This window comes from Leucoraja erinacea, chromosome 31, assembly GCF_028641065.1.
Source record: "Leucoraja erinacea ecotype New England chromosome 31, Leri_hhj_1, whole genome shotgun sequence".
Taxonomy (NCBI): Eukaryota; Metazoa; Chordata; class Chondrichthyes; order Rajiformes; family Rajidae; genus Leucoraja; species Leucoraja erinaceus.
Genome location: NC_073407.1, coordinates 777,376 through 795,128, shown reverse-complemented (window position 1 = coordinate 795,128; position 17,753 = coordinate 777,376). Strand labels below are relative to the sequence as shown.

The 17,753-nt window shown below is 47.5% G+C and overlaps 1 protein-coding gene across 1 annotated transcript in view; it reads right to left on the bottom strand.

Annotated features, from left to right (window-relative positions):
• Nucleotides 1-17,753, bottom strand: part of akna (AT-hook transcription factor) — a 110,944-nt gene that overhangs the window by 74,630 nt on the left and 18,561 nt on the right. Inside the window, exons 6-8 of the mRNA XM_055659723.1 lie at nt 17,025-17,169; nt 12,385-12,542; nt 11,160-11,219 (exon numbers count right to left, since the gene is read on the bottom strand). Coding sequence (XP_055515698.1) covers nt 11,160-11,219; nt 12,385-12,542; nt 17,025-17,169 — 363 coding nt within the window. The remainder of the gene's footprint in view (nt 1-11,159; nt 11,220-12,384; nt 12,543-17,024; nt 17,170-17,753) is intronic.

The following is a 17,753-nucleotide window of genomic DNA, read 5'->3' as shown; positions in this document are numbered from 1 at the left end:
TACTCCACCAAACCCCAGGACCACAGGGCACTATTCACTCAACAACATTCTGGAGAGAGGAGGGGGGGAAAAATCCCACTGCCTTGTTGCTCATTGGTGAGGACACTTCCCCTCACAGTGGCGCAGCGGTAGAGCTGCTGCCTCACAGCACCAGAGATCCAGGTTCGATCCTGGCCATGGGTGCTGTCGGCATGGAGTTTGTACATTCTCCCAGTGACCTGTGTGGGATTCCTCCCACACTCCAGAGACATACAGGTTTGGAGGTTAATTGGCTTGGTGTAATTGTAAAAAATTGTCCCTAGTATGTGGAGGATCCTGAGAAGATTACGGAGAGTCTGTATGTCAAAGAGGACTCTCTCGAACCTCTACAGGTGCACAGTAGAGAGCATGCTGACCGGTTGCATCCTGGCTTGGTTCAGCAACCTGAGCGTCCAGGAGCGAAAATGAATGCAGAAAGTTGTGACCATTGCCCAGTCCATCATCGGCTCTGACCTCCCCACCAAAGGGATCTATCGCAGTCGCTGCGAACATCATCACGGACCCACAACACCCTGGCCACGCATGCATCTCTCCGCTACCATTGGGCAGAAGGTACAGGATCCTGAAATCTGTCACATCCAGGTTCAGGAACAGCTTCTTCCCCACAGCCATCAGACTATTAAACTCGCCTACAAACAAACTCTGAACTGTAACAGCCTATTGCACTTTATCTGCTTATTTTACTTCGGAGGCACGTGAGTGACTACGTGAAGAACCCCGCCAGGACGAATGCGTGTCATATTGCTACACGCATTGCAACGAGTCACAGCAGGGGGAACGTTCCCCTTAGCGGCAGAATTTAAAAGCCGGGAACAGCAGGTAAGGAGACTCTGCGTTCTTTCCACTTACTTTATCACAGGTGGAGGCATGGACAGATCCAAGAAAAACAAGAAGGCTGCGAAAAAGCTGGCGGGAGAGAACCGCGGAGTTGCGGGCAGCCGGCAGCAGCAGCCAACGGCACACCAATCTCCCATAATGGGAACAGCTGTGCCCGACTTCGCTCCCGCACCGGCCAAATCAACACCAGGGCCGGGCGGTAAAGCGAAGCAAAAAACTGACACAGAGTCGTTGACTCCGATGAGTCCGACTTTGAACAGCCGCGAGCGGCCAGTGCCCATGAGCATTGGGGCCGGTTGGAGCGGCTTGAGGAACAGGAGATGGAGACTAGTCACAGTGGGCAGCTAGTAAGTCCTACAGCAGTACCTCTTGTAGGGCTGCACAGTGCTTCTCCCTCATCAGAGGGGAGTACGGGGGGTCAATTCTGGGCTGACCCTGAAGAGGGGTGCAGAACATAGTCCTAGTGTGCATGGGGTGCAAGAAAACCTATTGGATATGGTGTCCCAGTTCATTCAACCTGACTAAACTGGGCAAAACCTGGAACCTAAAATAGCGGCAAGTATTGACTACATGTCATTCAATCAGCTACAAGGACAGGCATTATTGGACACCACAGCAAGACACTTACCACCATGGAACTGCAAATCACTGAATGTTCCCAGTGTCAACCAGTGTATTTGGAAACATGTCGGAGCCTCAATCAGAGCCAGGGACTTGAAACTACAAAAAGTTCTGAAAGTCCTAACAGCGGGAATTACGGCTTTCACCCACACAATCAACGAAAAAGACATGACACAAGATCAGCAGGATGCACTGGCTTTATTTTACAACTCCAAATACGAGTTAAATAGTATTAGGAAGAGTGCCATCCAACCGGCTTTAGACCCCAAATTTGCAGGCCTGTGCAAACCCGGAACCTCCAAACCACCAATATTACTATTTGGAGGTGACTTATCCAAACAGGTAAAATAACTTAACGAAGAGGCTAAAACCCTGGGGCTCATTAAAGCAACGTCTAAAAACTACTTCGGCCAGAAACAGCACCCCTACGCACCCACCAGCCGGCCAAGACAAACTGGTGAAAGCACGAAGGCCAGGTACACTCAACATCGGCCTTTTTTAGGCCATGGCCCAGACCGGCCTTCCTAGAAAATGCGCAAACCCTCAACACCAACCCAACTACAGACCCAGACACCGGCGCCTCAACGTCCACGGAGAATACCGAAAAAGTAATAAACCTACCACTGGTAACCATGGAGGTAGGTGGGTCTGATTCCTTACGAATTGAAGGGAGCATGGAGGTTGGTGGGAGATTACACTTCTATCTGGATGCATGGAATAAGTTAACTACCGACACTTATATTTTAAGCAGTATCCAGGGTTATACCATAGAATTTATACAAAAACATAACCCTCCAGTTCAGCATGTACCAAACCGAATGTTCGTGCTTACAGGCAAAGACAAATCAAAAGCACACGCTGAACTACAGCGGCTTTATAAAAAAGGAGTAATTGAGAAAACCCAACACGAATCACAGGAATTTGTGTCCAATATCTTTATCAAAAACAAGAAAGATGGTGGGTGCCGCATCATCATAGATTTGACTAATTTGAATACTTTCGTACAATATATTCATTTCAAGATGGAAACCTTTGTTACTACTAAGCAATTGATTTCCTAAGGTTACTACATGGCAAGCATCGATTTAAAAGATGCTTACTATACAGTACCCATCAGAGGTGACCACAGATGTTATTTAAAATTCAACTGGATGGGTCAGCTGTGGCAGTACAGGGCACTACCTAATGAGCTAACATCAGCCCCAGGCTGTTCAGTAAAATTTTGAAACCAGCCTTAGCGTTTCTGCGGAAACAAAAACACATGGTAATGGCATATCTAGATGACATACTTATTGTGGGCAAAACTTTGGAATTGGCTAAACAAACAGTAACAGCCACAAAACAATTATTTGGGAAAACACTGGGGTTTATCATCCATCCAGTTAAATCTAAATTAACGCCTTCAACCACAATGGATTACCTGGGGTTCACCATTAACTCAGTTCACATGTCAGTGACTTTTCCGAAAGAAAAGGTTTCAGCCTTAATAGAGGCTTGCAGCAAAATCATTGACATCACTAAACCATCCATCAGATTGGTAGCAAGAATAATTGGCAAAATAGTGGCTGCGTTTCCAGCCGCACAATTCGGACCTTTACATTATCGAAATTTACAGAGGGCTAAAATACGAGCACTCAAAATTAATGGTGGTCATTTTGACAGACCAATGAAGCTACCAACAGAGGCCATAATGGAACTAAAATGGTGGAAAGATAACATTAGGCATTGTTCCAATCCAATCATTATCAGCAGACCGTGGGGCAACGGCAACAGATGCATTTTCGCTGCATTGGGGGAAATTGTTTATTTATGCATTCCCTCCTTTCTGCCTCATCAGTCGGGTATTAAGGAAAATACAGCAAGACTCTGCGTCTGGTATTTTGATAGTACCCGATTGGCCTATTCAACCATGGTTCCCAGTGATACTCGACATGGTATTAGAACCATGCATCACCATCCATCATAGACCTAATTTACTGGTTCATCCCGTAACAAGGGAAAGTCACCCATGTCATAATTATATAAAGCTATTAATTTGTAGTTTGAAAGCACCTCTACTACACCTGGGACAGACGGACCGAACAGTGGATATTATTTCAGCGGCTCACAGACAGTCCACCAAAAAACAGTACTTGGTGTACATCAAGTAATGGGAAATGTACTGTCACATAAATAACATCACCCACAGATCTATGAACATACCATGGACGTCCAAAATTCAAGACACCTCAGACACTCTCCGTCGTCTCCGCGCATTCAATTCTCTAGGCCCTCACCCCCTCATCTTCACCATGGGCGTCCAAACAGCACTTCAACTACCCCTCCCACTCCGTCTCCGACCTCTCCGTCCTGGGTCTCCTCCATGGCCACAGCGAGCAGCACCGGAAATTGGAGGAACAGCACCTCATATTCCGTTTGGGGAGTCTGCATCCCGGGGGCATGAACATCGAATTCTCCCAATTTTGTTAGTCCTTGCTGTCTCCTCCCCCTCCTCAGCCCCCCTGCTGTCTCCTCCCATCCCCCAGCCTTCGGGCACCTCCTCCTCCTTTTCCCTTTCTTGTCCCCGTCCACCCCCGTCCCCGATCAGTCTGAAGAAGGGTTTCGGCCCGAAACGTTGCCTATTTATATCGCTCCATAGATGCTGCTGCACCCGCTGAGTTTCTCCAGCTTTTTTGTGTAACCTTCTATGAACATCCCGTCTGTTCTGGAATTCAATTGTGCCAGAAGTGCTCTATCAACATACCTGTGGCAAGGAACAGAGCAGCATTCTGTTGGGACACACCCCCTGGTAACTAAACTCATGAGGGGCATTTTTAATGTTAATCCCCCAAGAACCAGGTACTCCTAAAGATGGGATGTGAGCATTGTACTGACCATGTTAAGAAACTGGTCTCCAGCTACAGCTCTGTCCCTACAGAAACCGACTATGAAAACAGTCATGCTGATGGCCTTGGTCACGGCACAAAGGGTCCAGTCGCTACAGAAACTAAGGCTGGACAACATGACTACTTCATCTGGAAATTTAACTTTTCACATCAATGAATTAGTCAAACAGAACAGACAGGGGTCAGCAGGCCTAAAAATAGAATTCAGGGCCTACCCGACAGATGATCGTCTCTGTATTGTAACACACTTGCTATTATATATGGAGTATACTAAGATCATCAGAGGCAAAGAAATGGCACTTTTAATCAGCTACAAACAGCCACACAAAAAAGTGACAGTCCAGACCATCTCGAGATGGCTAAAACAGGTCCTAATAAAGGCTGGAGTAGACACTAACATTTTTAAATCTCACTCCACCAGGGCTGCAGCTACATCGGCAGCTATGAAGTTGGATGTTCCTATGGACCAAATCCTCAAGACAGCAGGATGGTCAACGGAGAAAACTTTCCAACGATTTTATAACAAACCAGTAATTGAACCTGGAACATTTGCAGAAACAATTTTAAGTTCTGTAATATAATTTTACCCCATAAATAGGGGCTATAATTTGGTGTTGATAAATTTATCGTTGTTTTTTCAATATCGTATTGATGTCTAATGATGTTAACACTATTCTCCCCATAATCAAGGCAGATGTAATGCATGGACTCACAGAGCTTTAAAATCTTCACGTAGTCACTCACGTGACTCCGAAGCAAATTAATAAGATTAAACGAGAACTTACCAGTTCGAAGTTTGATCGTTATTTTATGAGGAGTAACGTTGAGGGAATACATGCCCTCCGCTCCCACCCTTGATCACATACTCAACTGGTATCGTCTTCTCTAATCTTACTATGTTTAGTCATTAGTTATCTGTGATTTCACACCGCTGCTTTGAAGACTGACACGCATGCGTCCTGGCGGGGTTCTTCACGTATTCCCTCAACGTTATTCCTCATAAAATAACGATCAAACTTCAAACTGGTAAGTTCTCGTTTAATCTTACTATTTATGTGTATATTGAACTGAACTGTTCTGTATTTTTGCTTACAATATTCTGTTGTGCTGCAGCAAGCAAGAATTTCATTGTCCTATTTGGGACACATGATAATAAACTCTTGACTTGTCTTGATGGTGCTGGTGTACGGGGTGATCGCTGGTTGACACAGACTCGGTGGGCCGAAGGGCCTGTTTCCACGCAGTGGCTGTAAAGTCTTCTCAAACTTAGACGGCCCTCCTGACACCATGGCTCTGGTTTAGGACATTCCCACATTCAGGAGCATCCTTCCCCATTCCACAGTCGTACAGCAGAGAAACAGGCCCTTCGGCCCACCACGTCCATGCCAACCTCTTTTCCCCATCTACACAAATTCTATAGTTATAATGTCTTACAGCATGGAAGCAGGCCCTTCGGCCCAACTTGACCACATCAGCCAACATGTCCCATCTACACTAGTCGCAGTTGCCTGCATTTGGTCCATATCTCTCCAAACCCGTCCTATCCATGTACCTGTCTAACTGTTTCTTAAACGTTGCAATAGTTCCTGCCTCAACAGGAACTTCATCCTCTGGCAGCTCGTTCCTTACACCCATCACCCTTTGTGTAAAAATGTTACCTCTCGGGTTCCTATTAAATCTTTCCCCTTTCACCTTAAACCTATGTCCTCTGGTTCTCGATTCCCCAACTGCGGGCAAGAGAATCTGTGTGTCTACCCGATCTTCGCTTCAAATGTACTTCTATACCTTGTCTAATTAAAAGTCTGCATTTTCAGGAAGGATAGAAAGAATAGGTGGGGTTTGTTGCTGTTTTATGAGGAGATTCCCATAATAGTGAGGAGTGATATTACAACAGACCATTTACAATCGGTTCCCCCACCATGTGTACCGAGCCATTTGCACTGCAGCCGCTTGTTTCTAGTTCTTGCTGTCCCCGTTTCACCTTCCTCACCACTGTTCCTGTCACTGTTCACCCCCCTCTGCCTCCCCACGCATTTCCATATCCCTGTCACTTTAGTCAAACCCCTGCCCAAAGGACTAACCCCACCGTGACAATGTACACGGTTGTCTCTTGCACCACCATCGACCTGTGCGCTTACTAATTATGTTCTTGTACTAATTACTTGCTTTATGTCAACTCTTCCTCCTTTCTGAATTCTTTAGGTCTCTTTCGAGCATCTTTGGAGACCATGGATAGGTGGCGTTAGTGGTGGGGGGGGGGGGGGGGGGGGGGATGAGACGACGACGACGACACTAGAGAAGTGGAGGCAGGACAAAACCTGGCAAGTGATGGGTGGATACAGAGAGGAATGTTTTTCTATAGATATAGTGCCCCCCATAACGTTTGGGACAAAGACCCATCATTTATTTATTTGCAGGTACACAAAAAAGCTGGAGAAACTCAGCGGGTGCAGCAGCATCTATGGAGCGAAGGAAATAGGCAACGTTTCGGGCCGAAACCCTTCTTCAGACGGGTTTGTTTGCCTCTGTTCTCCCCATTATGGGATTTCTAATAGAAAAAAAATCACATGTGATTAAAGTGCACACTGTCAGATTTTAATAAAGGACATTTTTATACATGATGGTTTCACCATGTAGAAATTACAGCAGTGTTTATACATAGTCCCCCCCCAATTTTAGGGCACCATAATGTTTTGGACACGTGGCTTCACAGGTGTTTGTAATTGCTCAGGTGTGTTTAATTGCCTCCTTAATGCAGGTATAAGAGAGCTCTCAGCACCAAGTCGTTCCTCCAGTCTTTCCATCAACTTTGGAAACTTTTATTGCTGTTTATCAACATGAGGGCCAAAGTTGTGACAATGAAAGTCAAAGAAGCCATTATGAGACTGAGAAACAAGAATAAAACTGTTCGAGACATCAACCAAACCTTAGGCTTACCAAAATCAACTGTTTGGAACATCATTAAGAAGAAAGAGAGCACTGGTGAGCTTACTAATCGCAATGGGACTGGCAGGCCAAGGAAGACCTCTGCAGTTGATGACAGAAGAATTCTCTCTGTAATAAAGAAAAATCCCCAAACACCTGTCCGACAGATCAGAAACACTCTTCAGGATTCATGTGTGGATTTGTCAATGACCACTGTCTGCAGAAGACTTCATGAACAGAAATACAGAGGCTGCACTGCAAGATGCAAATCACCGGTTAGCCGCAAAAATAGGATGGCCATGTTACAGTTTCCCAAGAAGTACTTAAAAGAGTAACCACAGTTCTGGAAAAAGGTATTGTAGACAAATAAAACGAAGATTAACTTATATCAGAGTGATGGCAAGAGCAAAGTATGGAGGAGAGAAGGAACTGCCCATGATCCAAAGCTTACCACCTCATCTGTGAAACATGGTGGTGGGGGTGTTATGGCCTGGGCATATATGGCTGCTGAAGGTACTGGCTCACATATCTTCATTGATGATACAACTGCTGATGGTAGTAGCATAATGAATTCTGAAGTGTATAGACACATCCTATCTGCTCAAGATCAAACAAAGGAGTTTTTCAAAGCTAAAAAAATGGTAAATTCTTGAGTTTACCCGATCTGAGAATCACCCGATCTGAACCCAATTGAGCATGTCTTTTATATGCTGAAGAGAAAACTGAAGGGGACTAGCTCACAAAACAAGCATAAGCTAAAGATGGCTGCAATACAGGCCTGGCAGAGCATCACGACCACGACCAGAGAAGACACCCAGCAACTGGTGATGTCCATGAATCACAAACTTCAAGCAGTCATTGCATGCAACGAAATACTAACCATGGCTACTTTCATTTACATGACATTGCTGTGTCCCAAATATTATGGTGCCCTGAAATGGGGGAACTATGTATAAACACAGCTGTAATTTCCACATGGTGAAACCAAAATGTATAAAAATGGCCTTTGTTAAATTCTGACAATGCACTTTAACCTCATGTGAGTTTTTCTATTACAAATCGCAAATTGTGGAGTACAGAGGCAAATAAATAAATGATGGGTCTTTGGCCCAAACATCATGGAGGGCACTGTAGATGGTTGGACAAAGGACAGTTGCAAGGACAAAAACGTGTGAGATAAGGAAAGTGGTGAGAATTGTGAAGCCAGAGGAAGGAATGTAGGTAGAGGGAGAGCGCGTGAAATGGGTGCAACCCTACGCACGTCACAGGGAAGAGAGGGTGGTAAAAAAGAGGGTGCAAGAATGGGGATGGGGATGTTTCTTTGTAGGCTAATTACTTAAAATTGGAAATCAACGTTCATACCTTTGGGCCGTAAGGAGGGAGTTTAAATGGGAGCAACCAGGAGATCCAGTAGGCCTTGGCATACCGAGTGCACGTGTTTGACGAAACAGTCGCCTGATTTACGTTTGGTCTCACTGATGTACAGGAGGCCACATCAGGCTCAGGCCCCGCTCTTGGCCCTGCAGCAGCCGGGGGGATGGTGTGGATCGGGGACAGCTGGAGGCCCCATAGAGGTGGTGCGAGCGAATGGATGGGACGCAGCCTGCAGCGGCTCAGGGTGGTGGAGCAGCGGTGCCGTTGCCAGGACAACGGGGCTTTCACGGCCAAGATAAGACTCAACAGTTATAATGGATACAAGATGGCGGCAGGAAGATGGCGAGTCTTGTAGTCTACAGCAGTGTTATCTACTATTCTTACACTCTTGTACATGGGTATGATTGAGCTTATGTATGGTATTTTTACTGAACTGTATTACAGATAATGGACTTCACTATGACACCTCGCTACGGTGAAATGCTTTGTTCTGCAGTGTAGCCAGGTACATGTGACAATAGAGTGCATTAACCATCTATCCATTGGCCATTCACCAACAGTGTGAGGATGTTCCTGCCACTACGAGCCTCATACCGTCCGAACAGGTCCACGGACGATGCGGTCTCCCAGGTCTTGCACACCGCTCTCTCTCATCTTGACAGCCAGAAGGGGGGCTACGTGAGGATGCTGTTCATAGACTACAGTTCAGCCTTCAACACGATAGTCCCCACCAGACTGGCCGGGAAGCTACTGGAATTAGGGCTCAACACCTTCCTGTGTGCCTGGGTCCTGGACTTTCTCACCGCCAGGCCCCAGGTAGTCAAGATGGGAGGGAATACATCAAAGTCCCTCACCCTGAGCACAGGATCGCCCCAGGGTTGCGTCCTCAGCCCCCTATTGTACTCCCTGTACACACATGACTGTGTGCCTAGGTTCATCTCCAACTCAATAATTAAGTTTGCTGATGACACTGTGGTGGTGGGCCTGATCTCAGACAATGATGAGAAGGCCTACCGGGAGGAGGTGGCTGATCTAGCACTCTGGTGCCAGGACAACAGCCTCCTCTTGAACATCAAAAAAACTAAGGAGCTGATCATGGACTTTAGGAGGGCACATCATCCGAGGACGTACACTCCATTGAGGATAAATGGGGATACTGTGGATAGGGTGAGCTGTTATAAATATCTGGGAGTCCACATCTCTGAGGATATGACATGGACATCAGACGCCAGCAGCACTCGTGAGTAAGGCAAGGCAGCGCCTTTACCACCTCAGGCAATTGAGGAAATTCAGAGTGTCTCCGAGGATCCTCCAGTGCTTCTACTCAGCGGCTGTGGAAAGCATCTTGTCCGGAAATATTACCATCTGGTTTGGGAATTGCTCTGCCCAGGACAAGAAGGCTCTGCAGAGAGTAGTGCGTTCTGCCGAACGCATTATGGGAACTTCACTCGCCCCCCTGCAGGAACTATACAACAGGAGGTGCAACTCCAGAGCAAATAAAATCATGGGAGACCCCTTCCACCCCAGCAACGGACTGTTCCAGCTGCTATGGTCAGGCAAACGCCTCCGTTGCCATGCTGTGAGAACGGAGAGGTTGAGAAGGAGTTTCTACCCAGAGGCCATTCGGACTGTAAACTCCCATCTCACCAGGGACTAACTTTACTGAACGTTTTTTCCTTCCAATATTTAATATGTAAAATAATATGTGTGTGTTTATGATTGTGTTTATACTTTGTTTGGTTGTTTGTTTGTTTGTCTTTTTGCACAAAGTCCGCGAGCATCGCCACTTTCATTTCACTGCACATCTCGTATGTGTATGTGACGAATAAACTTGACTTGACTTCTGCAGCCCCTGCTGCTTCCCTCCTTTACCCCCAACTCTGGGACACTATCCTCAGCCCCTTGGTGAGACACAGTGGTGCAGCAGTAAAGTTGCTGCCTCACAGCGCTAGAGACCAGAGTTCAGTCCTGACTACGGGTGCTGTCTCTGTATGGGTTTTCCCCGTGATCTCTGGTCTCCTCCAACAATCCAAAGATGTACATGTTTGTAGGATAATTGGCTTAGCACAATTGTAAATTGTCCCTAGTGTGTGTATATGTATTAATATGTGGGGATCGCTGGGCAGCAGGGCCTGTTTCCACGCTGTATCTCTAAACTAACTAAACCTGCTTAGCCCCAGTCCCAACCTCCCGCTGCCCTTTCATGTTAGCCCTGAGCTCAGGGTTACCCTTAGACCCACCTCCTCCTTCTTCTCCGCATTGCCCCCCCCCCCCCCCCCCCCCCCTCCCTCGCTCCCCAGTCCCACTGAAGTCTACGAATCCTTTCCTCAGGTACTGTCTCCCCCCACCTTCAATCTGCACTCATCGACCCACCTCAACACAGAATCGCTGCCCTCCTGAACATGCAAACCATTGGCAGTCCCATACTGCCCCTTCCCCACCAGTCCTTGCTGCCCATCCCACCAGCTGCTACATTACCTTCTGCTGACCCAATGGTGCCATCTTCCCAGCCTTCAGCAACTCTTCAAATATATCCATCTGTTCAGGAGAAAAATCAACATGTGATTGGAATAATCGAAATGGGTAAACATAAAGATATTGATCACTATTTTTCAAACTGTGATTGGGATAAGGAAACCAAGCACCAATTGCAGGAAAAAACATCTCATATTTTGCTTACACCCCAGCAGTATGATATTGAATTCTCTAACTACAGAATGCTGTAGTTAGAGAATTGCTTCCCCTCTTGCTTCCCATCTCTCTCTGTCCCTCCCCCACCCTAGTCATCCTACTAGTTTCACTGTTGTCCTGCTGAGTTTCACTGTTTGTATCACTCCCCACCTACCCCTGTTTGTATCACCTACCCCACAGCCAACAATGGACCATTGTGGGCTCCAGTTTTCCGTGATCATCGTTGCTGGCTTTGATCTGTCCATTTGCAAACTTTTCATTCATTTGTTTTCTGTACTGTTTCAGATCTCTCGGTTCCCTCCCCCCATGACTCTCACTGAAGAAGGGTCTCGACCTGAAACATCACCTATTCCTTTTCTCCAGAGATGCTGTTATTGCAACATTTTGTGTCTATCTTCAGTGTAAACCAGCATTTGCAGTCCCTTCCGCCACATTGATGTATCCTGCTGGCTGCCACTGTAACTGGGCCATGCAACATTGCCCTTTAACTCTGTCTCTGCCTAACTCCCTAACTGCCGGCTCCACCTCCCAGAAATGGTCTCAAGATCCCAGTCTAGGACCATTCTCTCAGTTTATTCATTCACTTCCCGCCGTGGCAGGCTGAGAAAGGGCGGTCTGAAGATGGTGCTTGAGCCTTCACAGATGCTGCCTGACCAGCTGAGGTCCTCCAGCAGTAACATGGAGACACAAGGAACTGCAGATGCTGGAACCTTGAGCAAAACTCAAAGTGCTGGAGGAAGTCAGCATGTCAGAAAGGATAGCACAGTTTAGGGGTGGCACTGTGGTGCAGCATGACCTCGGGTGCTGTCTGTGTGGAGTTTGCACATTCCCTCCGAGTTCTCCAGTTTCTTCCCACACCACAAAGACCTGTGGGTTTGCAGATTAATTGACCCTGTGCAAATTGTCCCAGTGAGTAGGAGCAGTCCCTGGGGGACTAAGGGGCCACCCGGAGGACCAGACCTCGATGTTTGGAGGACCAGGGGGCAGCAGGAAGAGTAGGCCGCATCCTCACCTGTTCCTGCGCAGCCTGGGCCTGTTGTGCGAGGGCCCAGGTCAGACACTCGCCCGCTGTGGGCTCCACAATGGACTCACTCGGCCCAGGGGCCCGGCTGACCCCCGAAGGCCCCGGAAACTCCATAGGGTCCCGGCCTTCTGGCACCGAGGAACTGCCTGCAGAGAGAAGCCACACACAATTAACTCAGCTCCACCGCGTGGAACCGCCCCCACCTTAGAGTCACCAGTTCCAACTCCAACTACAAAGAGTGGAACAACACCACATGGGACCCTTCGGCCCATAATGTCCGTGCCGAGCACGATGTCAAGGTAAACTCTCTTCTGCCTGTGCATGATCCATATCCCTCCATTCCCTGTACACCCTTGTTCATATCCCAAAGTCTCTAGACCACCACTAGTGTATCTGCATCCACCATAACACCCTGCAGTGTGTTCCTGGCACCCACACATCTATTTTAAACTTTGCCTCTCTTATCGTAAAGCTACGCCCTCTAGTATTTGACCTTTCCACTCTGGGCAAAGGTTCCGACTGTCTACCCTATCTATGCCTCTCATCATTTATTCATTTCCATCAGGGCTTCCCTCAACCTTCAGGAAAAACGATACGAATTTGTCCAACTGGGCATAATCCGGAGGTTGCAGGATCATTTCATTCCAAAAAGGAAGAAAGATTCTAAGGGGAGTAGGTGGCAACCGTGGCTGACAAGAGAAGTTAGGGATAGAATAAAACTAAAAGAAAATATGTATAACACAGCAAAGAGTAGCCGGAAGCCAGAGGATTGGGAAACTTTCATAGGACAACAGAAGGAAACAAAACGGGCAATACGGGCTGAAAAGGTGATGTACGAGGGGAAGCTGGCCAGGAATATAAAGGACAGTAAAAGCTTATTTAGATATGTTAAGGGAAAAAGAATAGCAAAGTCAAATGTGGGTCATAGAAACATAGAAAACAGGTGCAGGTGGAGGCCATTCGGCCCTTTGGGCCAGCACCGCCATTCATTGTGATCATGGCTGATCGTCCCAAATCAATAACCCGTGCCTGCCTTCTCCCCATATCCCTTGATTCCACTAGCCTCTAGAGCTCTATCTAACTCTCTTTTAAATTCATCCAGTGAATCGGCCTCCACTGCCTTCCATAAATTCACAACTCTCTGGGTGAAAAAGTTTTTTCTCATTTCAGTCATAAATGACCTCACCTTTATTCTAAGACTAAGAGTTCTAAGAGTTAGCATCCAACACCAAGTTTAGTTTAGAGACACAGCGCTGAAACAGGCCCTTCGGCCCACCGAGTCCACACTGACCAGTCATCCCTCACATTAATACTATCCTACACACACTAGGGACAATTTACATTTATATCAAGCCAATTAACCTACAAACCTGTACGTCTTTGGAGTGTGGGAGGAAACCGAAGATTTCGGAGAAAACACACTGGGAGAACGTACTAACTCCGTACAGACAGCACCCGTGGTCAGGATCAAACCCAGGTGTCTGGTGCTGTAAGGCAGCAGCTCTACCGCTGCAACACCATGCCGCTCACAAGTGTTGATAGAGACAGTGTGGACACTGTATACCCTATCTATGCCTCTCCAATGGGAGGCACATGGCTTTCCAGCACCAGAGAACCGTTCTCCTTGTGACCTTTGCACACTAATACTGTTCTCCCCGTGACCTGCGTGGGTTTTCTCCGGGAAGCTCTGGTTTCCTCCCACACTCCAAAGACGTCCAGGATTGTAGGCTAATTGGCTTGGTATAAATATAAAATCGTCCCTAGTCAGTGACGGGTAGCGTTAGCTAGTTGGCACGGACTTGTTGGGCCAAAGGGCCTGTTTACGCGCTGTATGCCTAAACTAAACTAAACTGCAGATGCTGGTTTATACCAAAGTTAGACACAAAGTGCTGGAGTAACTCAGCGAGTCAGGCAGCCTCTCTGGAGAAAAAGGGCAGATGATGTTTCGGGACGAGACCCTTCTTCAGATCTACAAGGACAGTAATGGGAGGTTGGACAAACTTGGATTGTTTTCTCTGGAGTGGGAAGACTGAGGGGATTAAATGATGACAGGCATAGGTAGGGTAAACACTCGAATACCGGAGAGTATAGCATTAAAGTCAAAGGGGGGAAGTTTAAAGGAAGTTTGTGAGTCGAGTGTTTGTTACACAGAGAGAGGTGGGTGGCTGGAACATGCTATGTGTGGGGGCAGACAAGAGGCATCAAGGCAGTCATATGACCAGGTGGGATAGAGCAATACAGTCTATGTGCAGGCAGATTGGCATCAATGGACTGAATGGCCTCTTCCTGTGCTGTACTCTTCCATGTTGTAGAGAACTTACAGGACGGGATTCAGAGGGATAAGATATGTATGCATTTGGAGTGACTGGGCTTATTGAGGATGGCCAACATGGTTTTGTACATGGGCGGTCACGTATTACAAATTTGATTGTGTTTTTTGAAGCGGCAACCATAAATAGACAAGAGCAAGGCCATAGGCGTTGTCAAGGCATTTGACAAGATTCCCCACAGTTGGCTGCTCTGGATCCAGGGGAAGTTAGCTGACTGGATAGAGAATTGGCTTCATGGAAGGAAGCAGAGGGTGGCGGTGGAAGGTTGTGAGCACAGACTGGAGGCCTGTGACCAGCGGTATGTGTCAGGGTTCAGTGCTGGGCCCGCCGTTACTGTTTGTGGTTTATATCGATGATTTGGATGAGAACATACAAGGCAGGATGACACTAAAGAGGATGGCATCGTAGTGACGATAGTGATCAGCAGGATCAGTTGGGCATGGGCTGGGGAATAGCTGATGGAGTATAATGGAGAAAAGTGTGGGGCGTTGCACTTTGGGAAGTCAAACCAGGGCAGGACGTACACAGTGAATGGCAGGGCTCTGTGGAGCACATGGATCCAGGAGTGTAGGTACATCGTTCTCTGAAAGTGGTGCACAGGTAGAGATGTTAGTAATGATTTGACTATCAAAGTTGTCACTAGTTTACTTCATGGTCGACCTTGGTTCTGAGACAATGGCCCTGAGCTGAGGATGCACACAGACACGGGCCCAACACCACCATGACACTGTGAGCAATGAGATTGAACACAGGGCAGCATGGTGGCACAGCGGTAGAGTTGCAGCCTTACAGCGCGAGAGATCTGAGTTCGATCCTGACTATGGGTGCTGTCTGTGCAGAATTTGTATGTTCTCCCTGTGACCTGCGAAGGTTTTCTCTGCATGCTCCGATGTCCTCCCACACTCCAAGGACGTACAGGTCTTTAGGTTAATTTAAAGCCATAGAGTCATAGAATGATCCAGTGTGGAAACAGGCCCTTCGGCCCAACACCCACACCGGCCAGCAACACCAGTCCCACTTGCCTGCGCTTGATCCATATCCATCCAAACCTGTTCCATCCATGTAGCTGTCGAATTGTTTCTTAAATGATGGGATAGTCCCAGCCTCAACTACCTCCTCTGGCAGCTTGTTTCATGCACTCACCACCCTTTGTGTGAAAAAGTTACCCCTCGGATTCCTATTAAATCTTTTCACCTTCATCTTTAACCTATGTCCTCTGGTCCTCGATTCCTCTACTCAGGGCAAAAGATTGTGCATTTACCCAATCTATCCTTCTCATGATTTTGTACACCTCTATAAAAAAAACCCTCATCCTCCTGCGCTCCATGGAATGGAGACCCAGCCTACACAACCTCTCCCTATTGCTCACACCCTCTAGTCCTGACAACATCCTCATAGATCTTTTCTGAATGCTTTCGAGCTTGACAATGTCTTTCTTATTTTAGGTCAGGTCGGGGGCAGTTCCCCCGGACACGGGTACCATGTAATCCCGCGCTAACTGCTCCATGGTCGGATAGTTGGCGACTAAACAGTTTGCAAGGGGAGGAGGGGTCTGTGGACCCCCAGCAGGACCAAAAACAAGACCTGTCAAAGGGCGGATGAGCTTCTAGCGAGCCAACGGCCATCCACACTTCAGTAGAAGTTGCGAACACAGTCGTCCATGGCATTGAAAGGAATGATGGTAAAGCACACACACACCAAAATCCTATACTTCCAGTGGCGGAAGTCCGCAGGAACTGGAGGACAGAGATGTGTGGTGCATCCAGCACCACTGCGTCGCTAATGTTTTCAACAATGATGAATGAATAACAGGGTGCCCAGAAGTAAATGCGGTCTCACCAACGTCTTATACAACTGCAACATGACCTCCCAACTTCTGTACTCAATACTCTGACTGATGAAGGCCAAAGTGCCAAAAGCCTTTTTGACCACCTTACCCATCTGCGACTCAAGGAACCATGTACCTATACTCCTAGATCTCTCTGCTCTACAACACTACCCAGAGGCTTGCCTTTATTCGACGCCCCAAAATGCATGGTAAATTTGCTTGGTAAAATTGTAAATTGTCCCTAGTGAGTGTAAGATCGTTTTTTTTGTGTGGGAATCGCTGGTCGGCATAGACTCAGAGGGCCGAAGGGCGTGTTTCCGCACTGTATCTCTAAACTAAACTAAGCAGGGAATGGACACTGCTCATCGATGCACAGGGATGTGGGAGAAGTCCCCTCCATTCCCCACGGAGTCTGGTGATTCAGCTTGGCCCATACTTGCTCAGAAGGATGAACAAGATGTGGTTCTTACCTGTCAGGGTGTGGTGGTCCAGCGAGGGTGCGAGCTCGGCTCGCTGCGGGTGGGAGATGGCAAACGTCATGACCTTTGATGCCCGGTGCAGCGATGTTCCCTGGGAACTGGAGGCTGCTTGAGGAGGGTCAGTGAACAGGTTCACCTGCACAAGAAACCGCGGGCTCAGCAGACAGACTGTAACAGCAACACAACATTACAATCGACCCGTCCTGCCTGCTCATTACCAACAACGGCCGGTTCTGATGACAGATCACCAACCTGAAATTTAGTGTTAGATTAGAGATCAACTATAGTAAACAGGAAACAGGTCCTTCGGCTCACCGAGTCCATGTCGACCAGCGCTCCCTGCACACTAACACTAGCCTACACACACAAGGGGGAATTTACCATGTTTACCAAGCCAATTAACCTACTCAACTGAACATTTTTGGAGTGTGGGAGTAAACCACCGTAATCAAATGATGGAGTAGACTTGATGGGCCGAATGGCTGAATTCTGCTCCTGATGGTCACACTCAATAAACGGTGTTCGTACAAGCAGGGCTGTTCAGGAGTAACACCGTGTCTGAGCCCAGGACCACCTTCTCTGTCTGTGATATGTTGGATGGGTCCTTAGAGATAGACACAAAGTGCTGGAGTAACTCAGTGAGTCAGGTAACATCTCTGGGTGAAGGTTGGGACCCCTTCCTTGGAGCGCAGGAGGCTGAGCGGTGATCTTATAGTGGTG